Source organism: Solanum pennellii, chromosome 3 (assembly GCF_001406875.1).
Source record: "Solanum pennellii chromosome 3, SPENNV200".
NCBI lineage: Eukaryota > Viridiplantae > Streptophyta > Magnoliopsida > Solanales > Solanaceae > Solanum > Solanum pennellii.
This window is the reverse complement of record NC_028639.1, coordinates 68,260,280-68,286,062: the sequence shown is the minus strand read 5'-3', so window position 1 is coordinate 68,286,062 and position 25,783 is coordinate 68,260,280. Positions and strand designations below refer to the sequence as shown.

General features: G+C 28.3%; 1 protein-coding gene across 1 annotated transcript; it reads right to left on the bottom strand.

Moving 5' to 3' along the window:
• Positions 1-1,656: 1,656 nt before the first annotated feature.
• LOC107014583 (calmodulin-binding protein 60 A) lies at positions 1,657-7,902 on the bottom strand. Its single transcript, XM_015214551.2, has 7 exons — positions 7,400-7,902; positions 6,908-6,986; positions 5,830-5,882; positions 5,245-5,732; positions 3,289-3,449; positions 2,669-2,875; positions 1,657-2,525 (listed from the first exon to the last, which is right to left on the bottom strand). The coding sequence occupies exons 1-7, from the start codon at positions 7,495-7,497 to the stop codon at positions 1,926-1,928; spliced, it is 1,686 nt and encodes a 561-aa protein (XP_015070037.1). The 5' UTR covers positions 7,498-7,902; the 3' UTR covers positions 1,657-1,925.
• Between the last annotated feature and the right edge of the window lie 17,881 nt (positions 7,903-25,783).

The window sequence follows — 25,783 nt, the reverse complement described above, 5'->3', positions numbered from 1 at the left end:
ATAGACTATATACGAAATATTACATATTATAAAAATAAAGATTATGCTTTAACTGGCATTAAATCTAAAATACTTTTGATAGTTTATGTAATATTTGACTTTCATTTGATAATTTGTGAAACAATTGACTCAATTCATGAAGTTTATAAAAACTATAATTAATAATATATTTATCTAAAATATTGACATTTGTGGTGTTATATAATATACAATAATTTATATATTCATATTCTTGTCTTATGAATTGTTCCAAGCAATATTATATTGTCTATTAAATTATTATTTTTAAAAGAAAAATACATCAATAATCCCTTTAGCTCTAACATTTTATTTAAAATGACATTTGAATTTTACAGAGATTCTACTGCCCCTTGAACAATTTAAAAGTAGTAAATGTATTTAATTTTTTGATCAAGCCTAAATATAAAAAAGAAAATGCATACACACAACAATCAATTATTGCCACGTGTCAATTAGATTAATTTAAAATTTTAATTTTCATATATGTTATATTTCTTATAAAATAAATAATTTGTTTTTTTCATCTTCAAAAATAATTCAACATAGCGGTTCTTTTTGCTGGTAGCGACATTTCTTTCGCGCCATCACTACTATAACATCATATAACACATCTCAACAATAGCTAAATAAATCTATAAATAATGAAGGGTAAATTAGAGAAGAATACTTTTAAAAGAAATTTGAAAGCTAAACAATTTAATTAATTTGAAAATAAAAAAAGTACATTAAAAATTAAATTAATGTGAAACGTAAGAAGTATTTTACCTGGACAAGTTTTCTATCACTCAACCTTTCTAAAATTTTAGTAATGACAATTATATTTAGAAAAGTAACTTATTTGGAAACTTGGTAGTATAACTTTCTGATATTCAACAAATTTCTTTCTTATAAAAAAATACAAGCAAATAAGAATAGCATACATAAATTAAAGGCTGAATTGTTACAATTTCCTTTAAAGTAATTGATGATATAATTGGAAGCAATTATCTCTATAAAACGATAAATGGAATACTGAAATGCTGTAGCCATATGCATTTTTTTTTAATGTAATCATTTGCTATATTTTCTGTTTATGTTTCAGCTGAATAGCTCGCTTAATGAAAATATACAAGTACTTCATCTTTTTTCAATTAAATAAGTTGCAAGCTTGTTATATCATTTATCGAATAAATACTGTTAGTGAAAATAAATAAATGGTCCAAAGCTCTAACTCAAGCAAATATGTCCAGCAAAGAGCAGTTATTTTCACCGCATCGGACCTCAACTAAGTCCAGAAAACAGATGATTTCTGGCAGCTTGATGATCAGTCATCACTTCTATTAGATTACTCACTCGTCAATTCTAACTACACTTCTTAAGAAACAACATGTATACCAGAAGAAATATATGTTGACAGCACACCATATGCAGTAAACACTAGTTGATTAACTATGATGCTGGATTACATAAGTCAATTGTACAGTGTTTTCTTTTGGTTTACATCCAGGTTCATTATGCATAGAACTTCCAGTTTCTCACAAGACTAAGTTATTCTTTATTTCACAATAATATTATGAAATCTAAGACACAACTACCCTATTTATCAAGTTCATTAGTGTGTTATAATGGTGATAATTTGTAATTAAACACAAGATAAAATTGGAAATATGCACATGCACAAAATAAATAATGCAGCAAAGGCTGCTGCTGTATCTACACGCATCGACCTAATATGTACAAACGTTTATTGGCACCAAGGACTGTATACCATTCACAAGACTCAAATTTTGATCAAAGATTAAAAAAATGAAAACTGGAAAGCAAGATTTGTGCTAACTGAACAATTTTACATATATCTAAAGAAAATTCTACGACTGCACACAATATTGCATCGGGCAGCAATTTCCTAAGGAGAACATCTGTCTTCAAGATATGATGGTTCTTTTGTTCACGATCCTCCTTACAGAGAACCATCTGAGAACACTAAATAGCATCTTCCATCTCCTTTGAGCTTTATCCAGAGGAACAATTGAACTGCTATGAGCAAGAAAGCTGTTGACAGCACATTGTAGATCCGGTGATGGAGCAAAGCTTGAACTGGGAAGGGAATAGTCGGTATCAAAGAAAGGCAGATGATCATCATCACAAAATGATGGGGGAGTTATAGAATCAGTATCAGCCATCAAGGAGTTAGTCTCTTGCCCGGGGAAATTTAATGGTTGGTCAAACGTAACATCCATGCTGTCTATACCATGCAAGACATAGTCATCCAAGCTGCTGAAACCGGCAATTGAACAGAAAGATGGCATGATATCAGGCGTTGACGCACTTAGTGACTGATATTCACTTCTGCTAACCTTCTGGGAAGCTAAAACATCATCACTGGTACCCACCATGGGTGAGGTTGAGGGGAACTGAACAGTGGAAATTTGCATAACCCAATCCATAAGAGACGACTCATCCTCAAAAGAGACTACTTCTTCCCAGTGTCTGAAGGCACAAATCACCAAATTACGAGCATCATCCTGCAAAAATAAATAATTGAAGTCATTGGGCAATCCATAAGAAGCAATGGAATGTATAAATATCTATAATACTAGCTTTGATATGTGAAGAAAAAGAACAGATCAATAAAACAAATTTGTTCATATTTATTATGAATACATGCCTTTTGAGTTTCGGACAATTTATCAGCAGAAACAAACTGGCAGTCTGGAAAAAGCCCCATCACTTGTCCAACAATGTTAAAAACAACACCGGTTTTTGGACCAGATACAGATGTGTAGTATAAGTACACTTTCTTGTCAAGTAAGCAAGTTCGAGCATGTTCCACTGTGACTTCCCACATTTTGGTAGACATACCCGTCCCAAGAACCTGCAAGATTTCCCAGGAAAAGGGGAACACAAGAGACCTCAATATTTTATATAGATTTATAAAATTTCTTAATCATGACGTCAACACAGTTTAACCAAACCAAGCCAAATTCTGTTAAAGAACACCTAAGGAATACAGAGGATGCTCAAAGAGGTTACTAGTCAACCAAGTTAATCAAAGAAAAGAAATTTTTAGCAAGCATAGCCAAAGAAAAACAAAGGTGTCAACTAAAATCAAAGATTCCAGTGAATGAATTAATCAGGCTCATAAAGAATCACAAACATTTGGAAATATGCCCATTATTATCACCGTTATCTTTGTTGCTATTCAACAAGGCAGAAATAGCTTTTATCATTTTAAGTGACATGTCCATTAAGTCCATTTATATATGTAAGAGAATGCAGTGCACTCACATTCCGAAGCCTTGTAGGATCTAGATAGAGTAGAGTCAGAAAATCTTTCACAGTATTGACTCTTTCCTTGCTTAAACGTCGGTGGAAAGCTCCATCTTTGCCAATCTTTTCCAGCCTCCATACCTCATCTGAAAGAGAAGGGGGATGGTGCTTCTTGTACACTGCATATAAAGCAATAAGTTAAATAACGTTCTATTGAATATTAGACTTAAGAATTATTCCAAAACTTCTAAGTTCTAACCACAATTTCATTCATTGTATTTTTGCAGAACCAACTACCCATTAGCTCGAACACCCAAGTTATGCACAGATCATTATCAAGTTAATCCTCAAGAAACCAACCAAAGGATTAAGTTCAGTGAAATGAATTCTAATTTGGCTTTTGTTTCCAAATATGTTACAAATTCATTATACATTTTGACTAAAAGTTCTACAATAAGTCCACCTCCAAATAAAAATTTCAATAAGATGCTTAAATCATACAAAGGTGAAAGACACTTTATTCTCCTTTAAGATGGAACCGTTAATACTTTCAGTGTCTTCTTCTGTAATTTTTCCCATTTTCATGGTGCCTAAGGTTTTAGAAGTCAAGAACGATTATCTTCCTACTCCTTGATTCTTTCACTTCTATGTTTATATCTTCATAACTACAGTAGTCGCTTACACTCTCCTTAACCAGTGTTTAAAAATATCAACTTTCCTACTCTGGAATGGCTGTTTTTTAAAAATAAGGCAAAGTAAAAAGCTCATAAGAGATCACCTCCTGTCTCAAGGCTTTTGTCTTTGACCGACCTTTCTGTCTTTAAAATCACTAATTCTAGGTGAATTACATGAGGAAAAAGATCAAAATCTAGTACTTGAGCAACTCAGGTCTCAGTATCACTTCCGTCTCACCAAACAATAAGGAGCGTAAATCTAACAATTTCCAGAGAAAAACTTTAATAATGGAAAGTATAATTAACTAAATAAGGATTTTGACCAACTGCAGTAGATATTTTAGATACCCCACAACAATGATGGTTGATGTCAAACAAGGATAAGAATGCGATATTGATGGTAACACTGAGCACTTCATTTAAGGTACCAAACCTCGAGATGAAGCATAAAGGAAACACAACTCAGAGACTCAGACAAATAGAAAAGAACATCATCATTACCATACCTTGTAAATTAAATAATTGCCTAAAAGAACTTACTATTATTTTACTTCTTTTTCACTCATATAAACAATGTGCTTTTTCCCAGTGTCAATATTTCAGCATTGTCTGCCTATATATTATACATCTTATTCTCTGTAAGTATGTTGTATTAAGGATTTAAGTCATACACATAACACGATATCATCTACTTCCCCTGTCAAATTTTATATGACCCACTTTTTGTTTTAGGCAACCCAAGACATTAAACACGCTTTCTAAAAATATTCCTACCACACTCTTCCCTTCAAGGGATCAAAACAATTTCAATCCTAAACAATGATGGGAAGTTTCACATATTACACTACACAGTTTTGCTTCTATTCAGAACAATCACTTTCAACCATGTTTGGTGCCAAGATAATACCCCCTAATTGGAAGTCATTTCTAGTGAGAATTAACGATTAAATTAAGTTATGGTGATAGAAGATAGTTATTGCTATCATTCATCAATAAAAACAATTTTTCAGCTTACTCATGATTATAAAATATTGAGCAATCAGTTCCACACCAGTAGACTTGATTATTCAGAAAACAATTGCTTTGAGATTCAAAATCATAATTAGAATCTCAAATGATAAATCCTAAAGATAGACACTACAGATCGATAAATAAAGATAGACACTGTCTAACACCATTCAAGTCAAGTAGTGTCTGTAATGGAACATAATGATAAGAGCTCACAGCTTCTGAAAAGAAAAATATGTCGTTTAATAAAACTAATAGCATTGTAGAAAAGAAGAGATCAATCGGAACTCACACTCTCCTCGGTGATCCCTGACAATGAAGGATTCCGTCTTCGCCTCTCGTACACTGATCCCTTCAAAGCTATCAACAAGCCTAGCACCCAGCCTGAATTTACGACTTCTTGTCCAGCTTGAGTTATCAGTAAATGAAATATCACTCACCCAGCCAATGCCCTCCTTAAGATACAAAAATGCATCCCCAGTAAGGAGAGGTTTCTTTCCTTCCCTTTCTCTCACAATGTTGTTCTTAAATTCATCTGCAGTCCAATTGTCCCCATCATCACCGTCAAAGTCTCCCTCAAGTACTACTATTTCAACTTTTGCACAGGATTCAGGACCACTACAGACAACTTCCCCAGTAAGAACATCAACCAGCGCTACTTTCAAACTAGATTCCTCTCCTTCTATGCGAGTTCCAGTAAATACTGGGGGAGAGATGAGATCTAAAAACTTCAGTTTCAGGCTTCGAAGTTCACAAGCAAACACATCTTTCCCACAATTCCTAAAAAGGTGCAAATACGAAAAAACTGTAAGACCAAGTCATAACAAGAAACTAAAAAGCCGATGTAGCATTTGAATGATGGAGTCCAATTGCCTACCGTTTAATGGTGGTCATGTACTTCCTGAGAGCCAATTCAACTTCCTCTTTTACCTATAAGTTCAAGTTGAAAATGCATTCATCTCCCGATTAGCTTAATTAATCTAAATATTTTAGGAAAACCAAAAAAAGACAATTTAGATCCTCAATAAAGCAAGAATTAATAGTCTTCACTTCATCCCAATAAGCTTCCCTGCTTTTCGTGATGAAAGATTATATATTTCTTATAAAACTGACTTCCTGTTACTTGTTCTTTAGAGTGGTGAGGGGTCAAGTCCTGTGTCACTTTCTAGATGATAAAATATAAAATGAAATTTCAGTTTTATAGAGGGTGCCATTATCTTGGAACTAAATTAGCAACCTGGACATTTCTTTTGAGATCAATGAAGTATTGTTAAGTATATTAGGTAACCATTAGAATATGATGTATTCATTATTATACAAAAGCTGAAATCATTAGCATAATTTCTTTCAACCACTAAAATTTCATCCAAACCCCCTTTTGGCAACATGCTTATCATATTTTGCATCTAGAGACTACCAAACTAAGCGATAATTTTACTGAAAAGTTTTTATGATCCTTTAATTTCCAGAGATTTTCATAAAGGTCTCTAACTTTTTAACTCAACATATAAAATAATATTTATTAAACATATGCACACCATAGAACTGCCTAAATTTGATGAGCCTTGGTAATAAATATTGGCAAGAAATTAGAACAAGGATAACAACAAAGTACAACAACAAGCAATTGTCGTCATAGAAACTATCCACTGAATTCTTGCTAATGGTACTAACCGCTTTTCGTTACAAGTAGGAATCAAGAATAGGGAAAGTGGAATGTGAACATCACCAATTTAAAAGGTAACAAAATATTGTGTCACTCATTGGATTCCCAATTTTCTTTTGAAAAAGCACTTGCTCCTTGTTCGTTTCAAAATTTAAACACGCTTTATTTTGGGAAAAGCAGCAAGACCAGGCTTAAATAATACTCCTAGATGACAATTTTTGAATTTAACGATACAAGTTCATACAAAAATTAGCAAAATCACATTCAAGAGGAATGAACATAGCCTTACCACTTTACGAATAAGTGGCTCCAAAACTGGCTCCATAAAATGTTGCACTTTACTCATATTCATTACTTCTGTAATTACACTACATGAAATAATAACAAAAAGTACTGTCAGCAATAAAGAATTGCAGCAGAAGAGAACAAATATTGTTTACCCATTTGGTCGCCTTTATTAAATGCACACATAGATGAGTACTGGACGACGCATTTATTCAGTATTCAAATTATCAGCAACTCTAGTTTACTAAAACTAGCACCATTGATGAACTGAAAGCAACCTTACATCCATTTTTTCTGTCTTCATGACTCGCATCACATCTCACAAATTCAAACCTCCACCAACCTCCACCGCATTAATAGTAACGCTACTTTGTAAAACGAAAACTAACAACCAAACAACTAAATTCATTCTCCCACTGAAGGACTAAAAAAAAAAAAAAACCATTACCGATTTCCGAATATTCGTAATAAAAAACTTAAAATAACAAATATTAACCTGCTGAAAGAAGGCAGACTCCGGCGACGTTTATCCTCAGAAGAACCTGCATCGAGTGTAGACTTGGAATCGTCTTGCGATTGCCGTTTCATCGACATTTTTTAGATTGGAATAAAAATTCCAAAAAGGTGATGTTATTATAGTGGCGCAATCGATAGATTGGAATAACAAAAAATCCAAAAAAGGTGATGTTATGATAGCGGTGGAATCGAAAATTGAGAAGATAAACATGAAATACTGGAATGGTTCAAAACAAAACAAAAAAAAACAACATGCATCAACCGATCGAAGAAGATAAAAGAATAATAATGATAATCTTCAACAGCTAAGACCTAAGTTCAGGATAACACCTCCCTATATAAAGAAAGAGAAGAAGGAGTGATTGATACGTATGATTATATAGTAACAAAAAATGAAAAACTTTTAGTAATATGCCAGAAAATTTTTTTGGCATGGGGTGAGAGATTGTGTGGATATACAGCGATTCTGCTACTGTTTTTTACTGAGATTAATGGTGAAAAAGACTTGAGAGTAGAAGAAAGAAAAAGAAAGACGGTAAAATGGAAAAAAAATTTGGATAAAACAATTGGGCTCCGGCGATGGAGGCGGAGGAAAGGTTGTTTTGTGGTGTGGGCCCATTAGAAAACGCGTGGGCCCATACTTTGTACTTAGAAGAATTGTGGGTTTTCTATATATATTGACGTTATGTGTCACTATTGCATAAAAATATATGGGCTACGTTTGCAATAGTGGGTTTATTAGTAATATAAGTATGTTTTCCACCTCACTTAATTACTTAATATCCTCAGTTTCAATTTATATAAATAAATTAATTAATAATTAAAAAATCATTTTTTAAAAAAGTCTTGTTATGATTTAAGATAAATTATAATTATTTGTAATGATTATGAATCATTTTATTAAAAGTAATATGGATTTTTAAAAATTAAATTATGTATTAAATACAAAAATATGTCTCTTTTTTTATATTGAAAATTCTGATAGGGAAGGTGAAACACTAATGGAGTCTCACTTTATATGACATAAGCATAAAATTTAAGAACAGAAAGCATATTTTTAAAATTGATAATTTAAATGTGTAGTGGACTTTTGTGTGATAACTCTTTTCAATTTTAATTTCTAATTCGAACTCAAAAATTAACTTAATTATTTTTTTCTATTAAATTAAATTATATGAACTTCACAACTTCAAACTTATATATTAAAAAATAATATAAATTACTATTCTTTTCACGTTAGTATGATAAAAAAAATATTGATCAAAAGTCAAATAATTTGACTAGCAAAAAGCACATCATAACAGATAATATGGGCTGAAGAATATTATTTCATCAACAATAAAAAGATCATACAATTTATTTAGATAATTATATTTAAAACAAACTAATAAATAAAATATATTATGTAAATTGAGACAGAAAAATTATTTTAATTTTATTTTAAAAGTACACCTAGTGGTTTGTACTAAATATTCGTTCATTGTCGAGTTGGGTTTGCTTTTTTCCTTTTTCTTATTCTTGAAAAAAAAGTATGTTTATCTAATGACAAATTAGAAGTAGTTAGGTACAACGTCTAGTCCTGATAAATTTCATTTAAATTAAGTTAGCACCCATTGTTTTTAATACTTGTAAGGAAAGACTTTATTAAGCCTGTACGAATAACGAACGTATTGCTACTATATTTTCATATAAATTGTTAATTGGGTAACTAGTTTTCTTTTATTATGTGTAGCAACAAAGTGAGTGGAATAGTTATTATTTATTCCAAAATTCAAAATTTTTAAAAAGTGATAAAAAGTGAAAATTTCAATGAATTTTTAAATACTCTTTTTTTTAAGCATGTCGATAATAAATTTGAGCGGTCTTTATTAAGATTGGGCAATGAACCGGAACAAATTGGTAATGAATCGGAGCGAGATGAGTTGATCGGTATCGGGATGAACGGATACTCGGTTCCATCTCATCTCATTATATATCCGGATGAAATCGGAACGACAAGAATTAAACGGAATAACACATCTAGTTATTTCAAAAAATGTTTATGAATATTTTTTTATTTATCTAAGTTTAAATTAATAGTTTTTAAATTTATAATGTAATTTTTTACTTAAGTTATTTTAAAGATATTTTTTTTATAAAATTTTACTTATTAAGTTTTCAAGTTAAGTCTAATTAAATTTTCAAGATTTAAATCTTTTGAAGTTTATAAGTTATTACTTATTATTTATTAATATGTTATAATTTATAAGGAATATTTATAACTTGTAATTTAAATAAATTAAATTTGTAATTTTAAAAAAGGGAAACTTACATAAATGTGCTATAATAATAAAATATTTACCATTTATAGCAACAATATTCTTTTTTCACTTGATCGCTTTTAATTCATTTATAATACAATTTTAATACATATTACAAAGAACAATTTATTATTCACATATAATACAAGTTTTAATGATGGATAATACATTTATCACACATTTTAATACACTTATAATACAATATGACCATTTTTTACCAAACAAACACAATATATTTCAAAAATAATTATAATTCAAATATATTGCATAAATAATTCACTTTTAATACATATTACATATTTATCACAGTATTGCTATAAATGGTAATAAACAAAAAGTATAGCTAAAATCAGTAATTATTTTTTAAAATGTATTAATTTATGTAATTTTTCCTTTTAAAAATTAAATAAAAATAAAGATAAAACAATTACAAAAATTAAAAAATATCAATTTAATTTATTTAAATTTGTATTATAAATTACAATTTCAATCTACAACTACTAGTAGAGTGCATAGTTTACGCAACCACTAGGAAGGGTTAAACTATGCACTATCTCCTATTAGTATTACATTCGAGACTTAAAGTTAAATTTAATTATATTGATTCGTTGTTTTAACAAAAAAATTAGATATTCAAAAATTATACGAAAAATACTATATATTATAATTTTTTACATATCATATATGTTAAAAATATAAATTGTAAAATATTAGCTAAAATTCTTATAATTTACTTTAAAAATAAAAAGTGTAACAATTAATAATAGAAGGAGTATTATATAATAAAACGCAAAATGCAAACGATGGATAGCATGCGTCTCAAAAATATTTTATACGTAGTTAGGACTTGACCAAATAAGGTTCTCATTTTAAATAAGGTGTAACATATAAAATTAGATTCTATGGGTTAGGTATTGTGTCAGATAGATTTTTATCCAATTTAAACTAAAAGACTTCTTTCTAATTTTAATTTATGTGTCATTTTCTTAAAAAATAATATTTTTAAAAAGAAAAATAATTACAATTTAAGCAATAAATTCTTTTATGAGATATGAAATATTAAGGTTACGGTGTTTTTCAAGGCATAATACTATTAAAATAATACACTAGGGCATTAGCCGTAAAAGGCATCGAACGTTCCAACTGACAACTCATTTTCTATTGAAAAAGTCCAAAAAAACAAAAAAGAGGGGGGAAGGGGTGAAAACTGAAGGAAGTTTAAACTTTATTTGTGGTAGGAAGAAGAATGTTTTTTTCCTAAAAAAAAAATTAAAAAATTGTATATATATATTACTACTATATAAAGTTTAAACTTTATTTGTGGTATGAAGAAAGAATTTTATTTTTTTTTGCCTAAAAGAAATTATATATGATTTTTTTATTTTATTTTGTTGTATGTTTAATGCAATCTAGACCACATTATGAAAGATGAGGTGAGAAATAAAAAGGTACTGAGACAGGAGTGGTGAAGATTGAGGCTACTGGAATAGAATTAGAGCCTGTTTGGCTCAGCTTAAAAGCTGATCAAACTGAATTAAAAGTTGATTTTTGATTTATTTAGCTGTTTGGCAATACTTAAAATAACTTATTTTAAGTTTAAAAAAACTTATTTTAAGCCAAAAGTTAAAAGTTGGGGTAGGAGTGCTTTTTTTTTTTAGCTTATAAGCTGTTTAAAGTTGACCACATTTTTATCTTTTTGCCCTTAATATTTTTATACAATCTCCAAATTACAACATAACCCTAACATCTCTTTCTTTCATTTTTCTCTTTTCACGTTTGGCATAGCAACTTCAGCACTTTTATCCAAATACATAACTGCTTATTTTAAAAATAAGTTTCAACACTTTCAAAAAGTACTTTTTTAAAACAGCTTTATTAAGCCAAGAATGATGAAGAGGACATAATTAATGTGAAAATTGTTTTCACAGGAAAGTTATTTATTCATTTTTATTAAATTATTTTAAGACAAAATACTTTTTAAAAATTTAACCAAGCAAAATTGAATATTGTGGTAGAGGCACCTTATGCTATGAAAAAATTATATTGTTTTAAATAGATCAAATTTTAGTTATTATTATATAATTATTTGTTTTAAATAGATCAAATTTTAATTATTATTATTATATGTCTTTCTCTGTGTGTGTTAATAATTTCCTTTTCTTTTTTTTTTAGCTGATTCCACTTTAGAATGTGTCATCACTTTAGCTTATTACTTTTTAAAATAATTTAGTTGATTCAACTTTAAAATATGTCGTAATTTAACGTACCAAATATATGATCTTACATATACAAGAAGGTATGGAGATTGTAGTTTAGGATAAAAGTTAGTAGGTAGTTGAGTGTTGTCTATTTCTTCGACAGGGTTAGAATTGTGATAGTATGTCTTATTCATATTGTTTCTTGCTTTTATTATATGATATTATCCGATGTTTATTATATTTAGGTGATCATGCAATTTTGCTGATGTTATCATTTCTTGCTCATACACTTTATACTGATTTTCTATTAGGTTTTGTGTTTCTTCATTGTTATTTTTTTTTCGTTATCATTTTAAAATCAATTTTCCTAGATAAACGTAATATTTACGTACTCTATGTCCTTTGAGGCATGGAATAATATATTATAAAAATGTGGATCTAAGATATAAAGTTAAATTATTTTACCTTTAATTTCTTATCACTATACCATTAAACTTTCAAAATTATAGATAAAAAGATATTAATTATCTTATCTATTCAATACACGATTAAAATTATCGACTGTATACTATATCAGCTAGTACTATTAGTTTTAATTTGCATATTTGGTTTAAATATATGAATAGATCATAGCGCTTTTTTTATGTATTGAAATTTCAATGCGACAGACTTGGAAAAATTGAAAGTAAAATGTATAAATAAAAACTAAAAAAAGATATTACATATTTGATTTAGATATATAAACTAATCATAGCGTAATCTTTTTCTTTTTGAAATTTCAATGTGACAAACTTGGGAAAATCTAAAAATTGAAGTATGAATAAAAAATTTTAAAATACTACATTCATTAGAATGTCAAAATTCAAAAGTACTACTAATAACTACACAAAAAGTTATTGCCTGATTTTAGAAGGAAAAAATAAATAAATTTTATTCTCTATATTTAATTAATCTTTTGAAGAAGATATAACAATATTATATATAATTTTAGTGAAAAACGTAAATTTACGGGAACTTGAAAAATCTCTCCTTATAGACTTTTTCTACCTTTCTCAACCTTATTTTGTAAAAATCTTAATAAATATGCAACAATTGTTGTCATCTAAGAGAAGTATAAAGTCACGTAAACTTGAAAAATCTCCTTATGAGATACATTAGATATAGACTTTGTCTACCTTCCACAAACTTATGTAGTAAAAATAAATAAATAAATAAATAAATAGCCGTTGTTGTTGTCTATATTTTGATAACTTGTGATAAAAAAAATAATTTTGACCCCCACCTCTGCAAGAGTCAGAATAAGAACAAATATTTGAAAAGGAATGTTTTAAATACAGAAATCGACAATCAGAAACAAACAAAGATACGTATATCATAGTATATAACTATATTCGAGGTTGATCGATAAATATTGTTTATTAAAGCACTAGGCCAGCTTCACTCTTTTTTGGAACCTTTCATTCTTGTGAATGTCTCAAGCGTTAGTCATTGTTTTTAAGAAGGTAAGCTGCAAGTGCCACATTATTATCTGGGGTAGGTAGGGATTCGTGGGTTTGGACGATCATATATTTATATTAAAGAATTAAGTATATAACTTGCAAAGCTCTAAAAATCAATTGACAGTTCAATGATAAGAAAGAAAAGGAAATTTAGAACCTCCAAATTTCTAATATTGGTACCGCCTCTAATTATTATTACCCAAAAAAAAAAACATTGAGATGTTGATAGAGATATTTAACATATTTTCTCACCATACGTTTCTTGTACGAGTGTATCATATCATTTAAGTACGGTATTATCATTTTATCCGAAATGAAAAATGTCTTCGATAGTAAAGTATTTAAGTTTGTAGGGAAATATCTATCACGTTTACGAATTTCAACATTAATTGAATTCAAATTATAAGAGCTCAAATTTAAGGAAAATTAAGGCTCAAGTTTGCATCTTTTTTTTTTTCATTTACCAATTTCACATTTGAAACAACTATAAAAAGGAAAAGAGAGTAAATTCTTTGAAAAGATCATCATTGTGGAAGAATATTTAGAATTAGTTAACACTATAATCAAGTATGTTAATTATATCTCTAAAAAATCTCCTAATTGTTTCATAATAATAATGTAATACTAAATATCGGCTCAAATATAAAGCGTAGAAAAGTTTTTCACAATTCAATCATAACAAAATCAAATCATTATTAATCACTCCCTAGATATAGATATATTCGTAACTCTACCTCTCACAATCATACAAAGTTAGGTCTTGTTTTCATTTCGTTGGCCTAACCATGGACATTGGATTCTTCTATGGTTTCCATGTTGCATTCTCAAAAGATTATGGCCCCACTTATATTTTGAGATTCAATTTTTTATATATATAAAAAAAGAACTGGGGTAGTAACAAAAGCTACCTAATAGGGTAAAAGTAACATCAAGGAATACAATTAGTAATAAACAAAAAAGCTAATTATGACTCATGAGAATTTCATAAGTAATAGTACTAACATAAAAAAAAATAGCACCTACCTTTTTTTTATTTCTTTTCCACTTTTTCATTTTTTCAGATATAAGTTAGATTGTGTAAATACACGTGTGGCTGTTAGCCTGTTATTAATTAGTGGATTATAAAACTTTAATCTTCTACTCATCATTAATTATTTTCAAACTCAAAATATGCCTTTCTCATCAAACTTTTTATACTATAAGCTTTTCGTGAATTATATATATCACCTAGTACGTTTAAAGTGTAGAATTCCATATCTTAGAGGGCTCCATTCTAGATTTTAGCACAAGTCACACAATTTAAAATTTTAAAGGTAGAGTTTTTTTTTTTAAAAAAAAATCTTTAAATGTAGAGTGGAACAACACATTCCATATAATTTTTTCGTACTAAATTTCTCTTGTTAGCATACAACTCACGTACTATCTTGAAAGTACAACGTGTGGACTAATTTTCACAGTGTTAAAAAGGAATGGAGTTGCGCCAATTCGCCGAATTCAATTTTAAAAATTAATGGTTCAAAATCATATAAAGAAAGATCTTCTCATCTCTAATGGATTATCGTGATAACACACGCAAACTGATATTCTCTTTCCGCACAACATAATGGGATCAAATTGCTCATGTATGTCTCACGTATATCAATCAAGATCATAAGAATTGTATTCAAAGATACTTTTCATAGATATAGACTATGTGAAACCGCGTATTTACTTTATCTAATTAATAATTCAATTATTTGATTTGATGTTAACATTCTCTCGTTGAATTATACTAGACTATTAGGTTCCTAATTGAGAGCATTATCTTTCGTATATATCAATTCATTGAACAATTTAAATATTTTATTTAAGAATTAAGAATATGATATAATGTTCATCAACATCTCATTAAAGTAACGTATTTTCCAAATCTAACAATGAGTTAGAAGGGTTTGCAAATTACACTTCAAACTAATCAACAACATACATCAATTAATATAATACCAAATTACAAGTTTAATTTATTTCCTTCAAAATGCATTCCAAGTCCTCTCGATTTTATTTTTTTTAACATACATGAATTTCACTCCTCTTTATTTTTTTCAAGTTCTTGCTTAGATTGAAGACACGTGTCATATGTAAAATTCAATTATAGTAATATGATATTAAATCTCATATGTCAATATGTCATATGTTCCGTCCGAATAAGAACTTAGGAAAAATGAAAGAAAAAATGAAAAGGACACGAATCGAATCGGATCGGATCGTATATATATCACATTCCCTCTTTAATGAACAATTGAACAAAAGCAACAAAGGACGAAGGCCACTGATTTAATTTGACACGTAGCTTGTTGAAGAATAAATCAAAGAAAGAAACAAAAAAACTAGGGTTCTGCGAAACTTCCTTGTATTTAAATGATTTTTGCATATTGATAAAGACAAGACAAGCCATTATTTACGTAAAGTGTCATAATCATTTTCATAAAACAAAAAAAAATATGGTCCAACAATTTCTTTAAATCCATGAATATCTTTACTGTAGCTAGGGTTAACTGGGCCCAAGGGAGATATTGGGCAAGCATTTTTTTTTGTAAAAGTTTAAGGAATCCCATAGTTTAATTCAATAATTACATTTTGTCCCGACAAAATTAGTATTTACAAAAAATCCCTTAAATTTGTTGTTCCGTGATACTTTAGACTCTAGTGATACATGGTAAATGATACATGGTAAGTTTAAACTGTTGAGAAAAAAATGGGGAAAAAACGGTACAATTAATGTTGTTACTAAAACAGCTTAATTTAAGGTAACAGATCATTAATCACCATAAAATCAGCACGTAATTGGATAACATTCTCCCCTATGTATAAGGTAACAGATCATTAAACATTTGGATAACATTCTCCCCTATATATTTTTCAAAGTCCTTTAGGAAATTGTTGTTAAAATTGACAGCAAACCTTATGGTGTGTTGGTATCTTTTTAATCTTGTACTTCAGTGGCTGCAATTTGAAAATAAAACAGCAAATTATAACGATATTGAAATATAAATACTAAATAAAACAACTAATAACTTACTGATACATGGTTTCAGTTTTCAGAAATTCATACTACATGAAAAACATGTGATACATGTCTACTACATGTATCAGTGAATTAACTAAAACATTATAACATGTGATACATATCTAATACATGTATCAGAAACATCGACTAAACAATTTTATATGTATCATCAAGTACAGTGGATGACACATTTATTAAACTTAGTGAATGATACATTATAACAATTTTCAAAACATGTATCAGTACATCAACTAAACAACTAATACCTTACTGATTTATGAAAGTGAATATCATATATATATATATATATATATATATATATCATTTGAACCTTTTGTAAGGTGACCGTTCATTTTCATCTGCTTGCCTCCAAGAACAAGAAGATTACCAAATTCATCTGCTTTTTGGTTGTTCGTTTAATCTTTCCTCTGATTGGAATTTGTTTCTTCGGTAACTGAACTTGGGGGTTTAGGGTTTTTATTTTTGGGAGTTGTTAAGCATGTGGGTTTACGTTGAAGTTGCAATGGCGGAGTAATTAATCTTTAAGAGAAGGAAGATGATTATGGAAAAAAAAGAACTGAAACTTGATGGAGTAAGAACAAAACGGGAGAAGTTAAGAGAAGTTGTCCTGATTTTTGAAATTTCAAAATTTTTGAATTTTGAAATTCAAAATTTTAAAATTGGGTCTTTTATTTAAAATTAATTAAAATTAATAATTCAAAAATCAAAAAAATGATTTAAAAGGTTGAGTGTTTAAATGGAGAAAATTCAAAATTCAAAAACTGATTTAAAAGGTTGAGTGTTTTAATGGAGAAAAAATAGGCATTAAAATGGGTAATTGTGTATTATAGGAGAGAGAATGTAATGTATCTATAAACTTACACTAAAATTAAAAAAAAGGGAATTATGTAATATTTAAAAAAAGAAGGGAAAATTAGAAAATATAAAACTTATAGTTGTGTATTTAAGTTATTTTTCCTTTTTTTTTTAGCTTTAAAAAATAATATTTGAAGAACTAGTTTGAAAATGTATTTTATATGACAATATATTAAAGTTTTGTTAAGCATTATTCTACGAGATGCCTGTTTAAGTTACTAGCAAGTTAGGCTGTTTGATATTTAAGTAATTTGCAGTAAGATTTTTCAAACACTTTGTTAGTATTCAAGTGAATATATATAATTTGGGTATGCAGCTATGAAATTAATTTATACTTATTTTATGGATCGTTTTATGCATCTATAATGTAAATTTTGATGTGAAATTAAAAAAAAATTGTTATAATAAGTTACAAAATTTACTGATGACTCGTAAACATGATTACAGGTTAGCTAACTTAATGTATGTTTTACATTTATTTTATTCATCAAGATTGTGAGAACAAATTTATTTTTCCCATTTAAGAAAATACAGATTTAATTATTGAATTTATCCACAATTCCTTGCTAATCCGTTGCTTAATGGGATTAGCATGGAATTTATGTATTTAGCTACGAAATTTATCCGTCGCTAATGTTGTTATTCTTCTCACTTGAGATTTTACTGTGTTTTGAGGATCAGTATTTATGTATTTTTCGAATTAAAACCACGTAGACATATTCTTGAAATCTCTTTAATCTCCTGAAATGATTTATGGATAATCTTAAAATATTTGATTGTCAAGAAGAGTTATCCCGATAAGTATGTCTTATTAATCTTTGTATAAATATTTCTTATTACACTTTATATAAGTGTTAACTAGAATTTCGGGTGGAATAGCTTTTAAAACCTAAAGTGAAACTGAATTATCTTATGTAATTCCACGTAATTTCGGTGAATACACTAACATCGACCCATTTGTCATGTAACAAAAAAAAAAATTGGCCCGTGAGAGATAAAATAAAAATGAAAAGGTTTTAAAAAGATACGTATATTATGTAAAACAGAGGTATCTTGAGTAAGCGAAGGGGCTGTTCAGTTATTGGAATGATGCAAATGTGCGACAGTTTTTGCACAGTACATTCATCACATGAGCATTTTTATAAAATAAGGAGAAAAGTAAAATTATCGTTGAAATTATTTTGAATTTTTAAAAAGGCATCTTAATTTTGTGGGTGTCCTATTTCCCTATTGAACAATTTAAGAGTGTTATAAATATCTCATTTTTCGTCCAACCTTAATTGCAACAAAAGAGGTGAAATCACGCACGAATAATTGTTTGACACGTAATAAGTTCTTTTAATTTTTAATTTTTAATTTTTAATATCATTTTCATTTTCATTTTATTATTTGTATTTTATAACTTTATTTTCATTTTTTCCCTGTTTCTTCTTAAATCTTCATTACTCAAATCATTTGTTCCTTGTTGTAAATCCTTCAAAAGTAGCAGCCATAGTCACCTTCAATGTAACCTCCATGATGCTTCCATGTAACACTATTTTCCTCACTAAAACATCACTAAATAAAATCAATTCAACTCTCAAGTTACTAAAGTAAAGTAATGAGACTAAAAAAAAGATGGAGTTTCATAATATTCTCTAATCAATGAACTTCTTTTTTTTAAAAAAAAGAAAAAGATAAAAGAAGAAAAAGAAACAAAGAAAAGCAAGAGACAAGAAAAAAAAGTGATAAAAATGAATGAAGTAAATGGATCTTCTAAATTGAAGAAGATGAAGAAAAAGTTGGATTTTTGAATTTGGGTGAAGAATATAACGTAAATTAATTAAATAATTAATATTAAAGAAATAAAAAGACACTTAGCACTTTATAGTTGGCTATAACAGTGAAAAGATTGGGTCACGCGCCCCATTTTCGCGATAACAATCCAGACGAGAAAATGGGTCAAAATGACCAATTTACAAAGATATTAAATAATTTAATAACGTAATAGGACATTTTTAAAGTTAAAGTATCTTTATGCAAATACAAAACAACTTCAATAATACACGATTTAAATTTAATTAAAATTTTAATATAAGCTCCTAACAAAATAAGAAAAAAAACAGTACAGACACAGTACAAGCATCACATGCCTCCTAATTGTGCAGCACATTTCCACTCCCATTGTTGATGGGTTTTGTTGACTCAAAGTTTTTGATATATTAAACAAAAACAAGTTAGGTTTTCCCCCTAAAATAAATATTAAAAATATTGACACATTGCAAAAACAAGTTAGTTTTTTTTTTTTATTTGTTTTGTGAGTCATGTTGTTATCCTGATTTAGAGTAAATACTATACGTTATACAATTTTTCTTTCACCATTTTCGTATAATGATATTTAAAAAATTCGATATCTAATATTATATATATATATATATATATATATATATTATAATTTACAACGTTTTGATGTAATTTTTTTATAATGATGTTAAAAATTCAATATACAATGTTATATACCAATATATAATATTTATACAAAATTACAAGAGATATTTATAAAAACGGACGTATATAATATACTTTACAAGATTATATATTATTATATAAAAATTTGTTTTCGTCTTTAGATCCATCAAAAACATTACAAAATTACATTAAATCACCTAAATTTCATATTTAGTTTCCTCAATACAATTCGATATTTTATAACAAAATTCACTTGAAACATAGATTCTTTTTTTTTTTTTTTAAAAAAACAATTTTCAAATTTTGAAGCTTCAACCTAGCTACACTAATGGTTGCCTATAGAGTTTCCGGTTGCAACTGAGATAATAAGCATCATCCACTTCTAACGTTATTAAGATTATAAATTCGAATTATCAAAAATTATATTAACTTAGAAACCGTAAAAATAAATGCTACTATTGATAATCAAAAAGTATAAAATGATTCCTATCTTTTCATCACGAGGATAATCACTACACACCATAAAGTACTGCTCAAGTTGTCAAAACAATTATAATTGACAAACTAGTACTGCTCGTAAATAATTACACTAGTTTGTTTCATCCAACTTCCATTGATTTCTCCTTTTAATTGGTTGTAACTTGTAACTTTAAACCAAAGATACTTCTAAATGGCAAACTGTTCTATTTTAAAGTAGAATAATTAATTGGAATATAATAGCTTAATTGATTGGCTATCTGAGTTGTCACTTGGTTAGTGAGAAAAAATTAAAACTATAAATAAATGTATAAGAATATTATGACAAAATATTTATATTGATAATTATTTCTTAATGAAAAGGTAAAATCTAAAATGAACACGTAAAAGTGAATGACTCTGATCCTTGTGAATGGTGCTTTTACTTTTTCGTTTTTGATCCAACTCAAGTGATGTTTCACACATTAAAAAGATATTTGTAATTATTTTCTTCCAAATTTACCATATTTAAGTACGTAAATTTTTATATTTAGTAACCAAAAATAATTAAGAGCCTGTTTGGCTCAGCTTAAAAGCTGGTCAAACTGACTTAAAAGCTGATTTTTGACTTATTTAGCTGTTTGGCAATACTCAAAATAACTTATTTTAAGTTAAAAAAAACTTATTTTAAGCCAAAAGTTAAAAGCTGGGGTAGAGGTGCTTTTTTTTTTAGCTTATAAGCTGTTTTAAGTTGACCATATTTTTATCTTTTTGCCCTTAATGTTTTTATACAATCTCCAAATTACCCACATAACCTAACATCTCTTTCTTCCATTTTTCTCTTTTCACGTTTGACATAGCAACTTCAGCAATTTTATCCAAAACGCATAACTGCTTATTTTAAAAATAAGTTTCAGCACTTTCAAAAGTACTTTTTTAAAGCTACTTTTATTAAGCCCATCCAAACGGGCCCTAAATAAGTTCTGCTTAATTAATGATAAGTATTTAAACATAGTCGCTAACTAATAATACAGTTTGAGATGATTACATATTTAAACACAAATCACTAGTCCATCAACCTATTTAATAATGATAGCTTCCTTCTTAGCTATAATTTGAAATTCCAGTATTAATACTCTTTCTTTTCATATTAATTGAATTGTTAAAATATTTTTTATTTTTTAAATTAATTTAATTATTCAATTTTCAGTATTACTTTTAGAATGGTTTTCCAATTTTACCCTTTATTAGTTAGTATGAGAATTAGTTATTAATTAATGTTTAGTTATTGTAATCATAACAAGAATAAAAATGGAAAGTTAAATCTAATTTATGTCTTAATCTTCTTTTAATAAAGCGTGTGAAACACCTCAATAACTCAATTTGTATGAAATGGAGAGAGTATTATTTTAATTGCCTCCATTGTTGTTATAAAATCAACTAATAAGGAGAAAGGTATGTTACTAATTATGTTCATTGCGTTTACGCCAATTTTATAGCTTAACTATATACATCACATATTTACACGCTAAAATAATGGCAGTATCATGGCCGCATATTTAAAACACAAATAACAAATTCGATGAAATTCAGTAATTTTAGTTCAAATTAGCTAATATACTTATATCTTTAAAAATATGATCCACTAATGACTAAACATGTATAAATAATTTATTCAGAACTCGATCATAGTCCTTATATATCCTAAATTATGGAATACATAACTTGAACTTCTAACAGTATCAAATATGAATTTATTATTATAATAATTTGTCTTAATATATAGAATAGAAAAGTAGAGAAGGTAGATATATAAAGTTAGGGTTTGTGAAGGATGTCGTTACCTAGGAAGGTGAGAGGCATCTTCCTAATGAAAATAATCTTGAAAAAATCGTTGGTCTTCTGGAGCCTACATTACATATTGTCTTCATTGTGCATGTGCTAAGAGGTCCCCATACTTGCATAATTCATACAGGTATACGTCTAGTCAGAGTTGAATTCAGGATTTCAAAACGAAAGATATGTCATTTTTTTTAAAAATATAACATATAAATATTTATAGTAATAATAACTTAACGAGCAAAAGATAATTAATTATATATTATCACAAAACATATCAGCAGTGTTTTGATGTGTCATCGGATAATACTATACTATATATATTTTAAAAATTATACAACTAACATATCGAATTTAATCAGATATTGCTTCACTATTGCATATATTATGCATGGCTTTTGAAAGAGGCCTATCAGGGATATTAACTAGCTGGTACTGTGAGTCTGTGACACTAAATATAAAGAAGTGTCTATCTTTGCATGTGCATGGGCAGAATATTGTATGGAACATGTTCATTGGCTTCTACTTGTCACTCAATTTTCATATCAAATTAATTATCTGATCTCATCCTAAAAGAATGTTTCTGTGCTACCAATTATTTTACAACTAAACAAAATACTATACCTGAATCTGAATGAATGAATAATTAATTAACAATTAATTACATTGTATTCTGTGTCTTAATAATTCTCCCTATCTTTTTCAGAATATCCTGTGGCTGTTATATATTCTTTATTATATGTCTCGATTTAAATATTAGTACGATCGTACGGTATATTTCCCACAAATAATTTCATGTGATCGTCTGAGTATTAATCCCTATTAACTTGACAAAACAAATTAATTAATTTTGCACAACGAAGATGAGATAATTAAGAAGAAACATTCTTTTCTTTTAGATTTTTCTATCGTAAATTATCAATGGTCTTTTAAAGGACAACTAAAAAAAACATGTACAAACTCTACTATTTTAGTCAAATAGAACTGTAAAAAATAATGAAAATACGGACTATGAATATGTTTAAGATGCAATGACTATTTATTTTAACGATGTATTCACTTTTCAAGCCAAAAACAATTTAAAAAGTTGAGTTCCTTCATTTTGAGTCACATAAAAAGATTAATCCAAAATAACGAAATTGCAATTGTGTACTTCTTTCTTTAGATTAAATAATAATTTATTTCAACGGTAACTTTTATCTATTTTTAGGCGAAACCTATAAATATTAAAAAGAAAATGATTAGTGATCTTTTTTTTTAGTGAAATAAAAAGTTTTAGCGAAATAATAAATCAAGGTTAGGGTGTTTTTAGGTATCATCACGCTTTTAAGTAAAATTATATATTCCCTAAAATTGATCTAGTATGATTTATTAGCACCTGTCACTTGAACTATAAAATGATTGAACATTATAATTGATTGAATGTTAAGTTATTTATATTACTGAAATAAATAGAGGTTGATTCCTTATTAGTACTATATGTATTTTTTTCTCCTCTTTTCTTTAGTAAAATGCACTCGTGCTATGGAAGACGAATTTCTTGCATAGAGATGATGCATATGCAATCATGCGATTGGCAAAATATATGTCTAATATATATGTCAACTTCGATGATGTGTGATGTTAAATATATAGTAAGACAATGTGTGGCATGGTTCATGAGGGGGGTTAGAGCCGTGATTCATGAACTATCTAGTACTGACAAAAACAAAAATGGAGAACAAAACAATGTACTATAGTGTTACGTATCTCCATAAAACAGAAAGTGTCATGATTCTTGACGTACGACTTACTTTTCCTTACATAATCCTTACATAGTTACGTACAGAGTAGCGGCTCCAGGATTTCCATCAAGGGGAGTTTGAGAAAGAAGAGTAGTGCTAAAAATTTGATCTTGGAACCTTAAGGTTGTGTTTGGAACCCTCAACAACTAAGCCAACCTCTAAGTTAACGAGGTTCAAAATAAATGTATCCTTAAATATACAATATAATTTTTTACCGAGGGGTTCAGGTAAACCCCTTGGCAACCTCTATGTTCACACCTGCTTACATACATATTAACCTCTGTGTCTATAGGCAGAGGCAGAGCTAGGTGGGGGTTTATGGTTTTGGACGAACCCAGTAGCTTTAGTTAGACCCTAATTTGTACTAGAAACTTAGTTAAATATTCATGTATATTAATTTGTGAACCCTAAAAAAATTGATTAATGGCTAATAACGAAATTTAAAACTTTCAAATTCCTAATCCTCGCTGCGCCTCTCTCCATTTGAATAAGGCGCCTCATGCAATAATAGCAAATATAGCACCGGAAACTTACCAATATCTACTGTTCGGTCATACTTATTTACCGATTACTTATTATGTATATTAAATGTATAGTATATGTATACACTTTTTAATCTATATAACTCTTGCATTTGTGGACTATTTTGTAAAAACTATATCACCACAAGTCATTGAACTATAATAATTCCTCATTTATTGATGTCTAGAACGAATATAATACTTTAAAACAAAAATTGTAGATATGAATTAAAATATTAACTGCTAATCACAAGAGTTAATTATTTAACTTGAGAAATAGTGTGGTATAGGTTAATCTTGATAGTTTTACTCAACAAAAGTTTTGTTGATATTTTTGGAATTTGATGCATTTCTTTTCATCAATGAAAAGGTTGGATTTGGAAAATTTAAAGGGGTACCAATCAGCTACAAACAGAACTTGGGCCATTAAATCTTTTGGGCTGAAGAAGTCTAGCACAGGCACTACTCTGCCAGAAGCCTTGAAGAAATGGTAAGAATTGCATCCCATAGCCAATTGTTGATATAAGTATGTATTATTTAAGTTATAATCAATTATTTGATAATATTTAACTGGTAGCCAGTATTGACGAACACTATTGCTGCTCCTCTACATTATCTACACTCTCGTGTGACGAACTCTTACACTTTGTTTGGATCATTGTTATCCATTGTTTGATAATATATTATATTGTATTGTTTTCTATTGTACTGTATTGTATAGTAGATATAATGTTTGACTAGACTATATTGTTTGTTGTTGTTTAATAACATCTAATTGTTTGGTTTGATCGTATCGTACTGCATTGTAATTTATAAATTTACTAAAATATCCTAATTATTCTAGGGCAGGAGGTTTAACTAGATTATAATAATTAAGATAAAGGGTAAAATAATATTTTGAAATATTATGTAAATATCTAATTGGAAAAAAAATTAAATAACAATGGAAACACACCAAATTGGTTGTTCTATAAAATAGGAATTTTCATTGTTACGTAACAACGAAATTTAACAATAAAATACAATACATTTTAAGTAACAATCAAAACAAATACTGTAGGTATAGTAACAAATACAATACAATACAATGGATAACAATGATCCATAGTGTTAAAGGAACTCTTAGGACTTTATATTATAATGAAATAAAACGAGTGACTACTTCACAGGAAATAGAGGCGATGTGTCATCATATTTGAAAGTTCTTTCTAGCATTATGTTAAATCAAGTCAAATTTATATATATTACTATTAGTTTGAACATAATAACTAATTTAAGTTAAGATTTTAATTTATTTGTTGTAGAAAGCGTCGGAGAGTTTTTCCCAAATTAGATAATTATAGATGTTAAGGATACGTTTAAACTTATGTTATACGTTGATCCAATAACACAAGGTG

Coding starts and splice junctions, on each gene's coding strand:
- LOC107014583 (XM_015214551.2), bottom strand. CDS start 7,497: ATGTCGATGAAACGGCAATCGCAAGACGATTCCAAGTCTACACTCGAT. Junction 3,450..5,244: donor CAGGGATCACCGAGGAGAGT/GTGAGTTCCGAT, acceptor CTTTATATGCAG/TGTACAAGAAGCACCATCCC. Junction 2,526..2,668: donor AATTGTCCGAAACTCAAAAG/GCATGTATTCAT, acceptor TTATTTTTGCAG/GATGATGCTCGTAATTTGGT.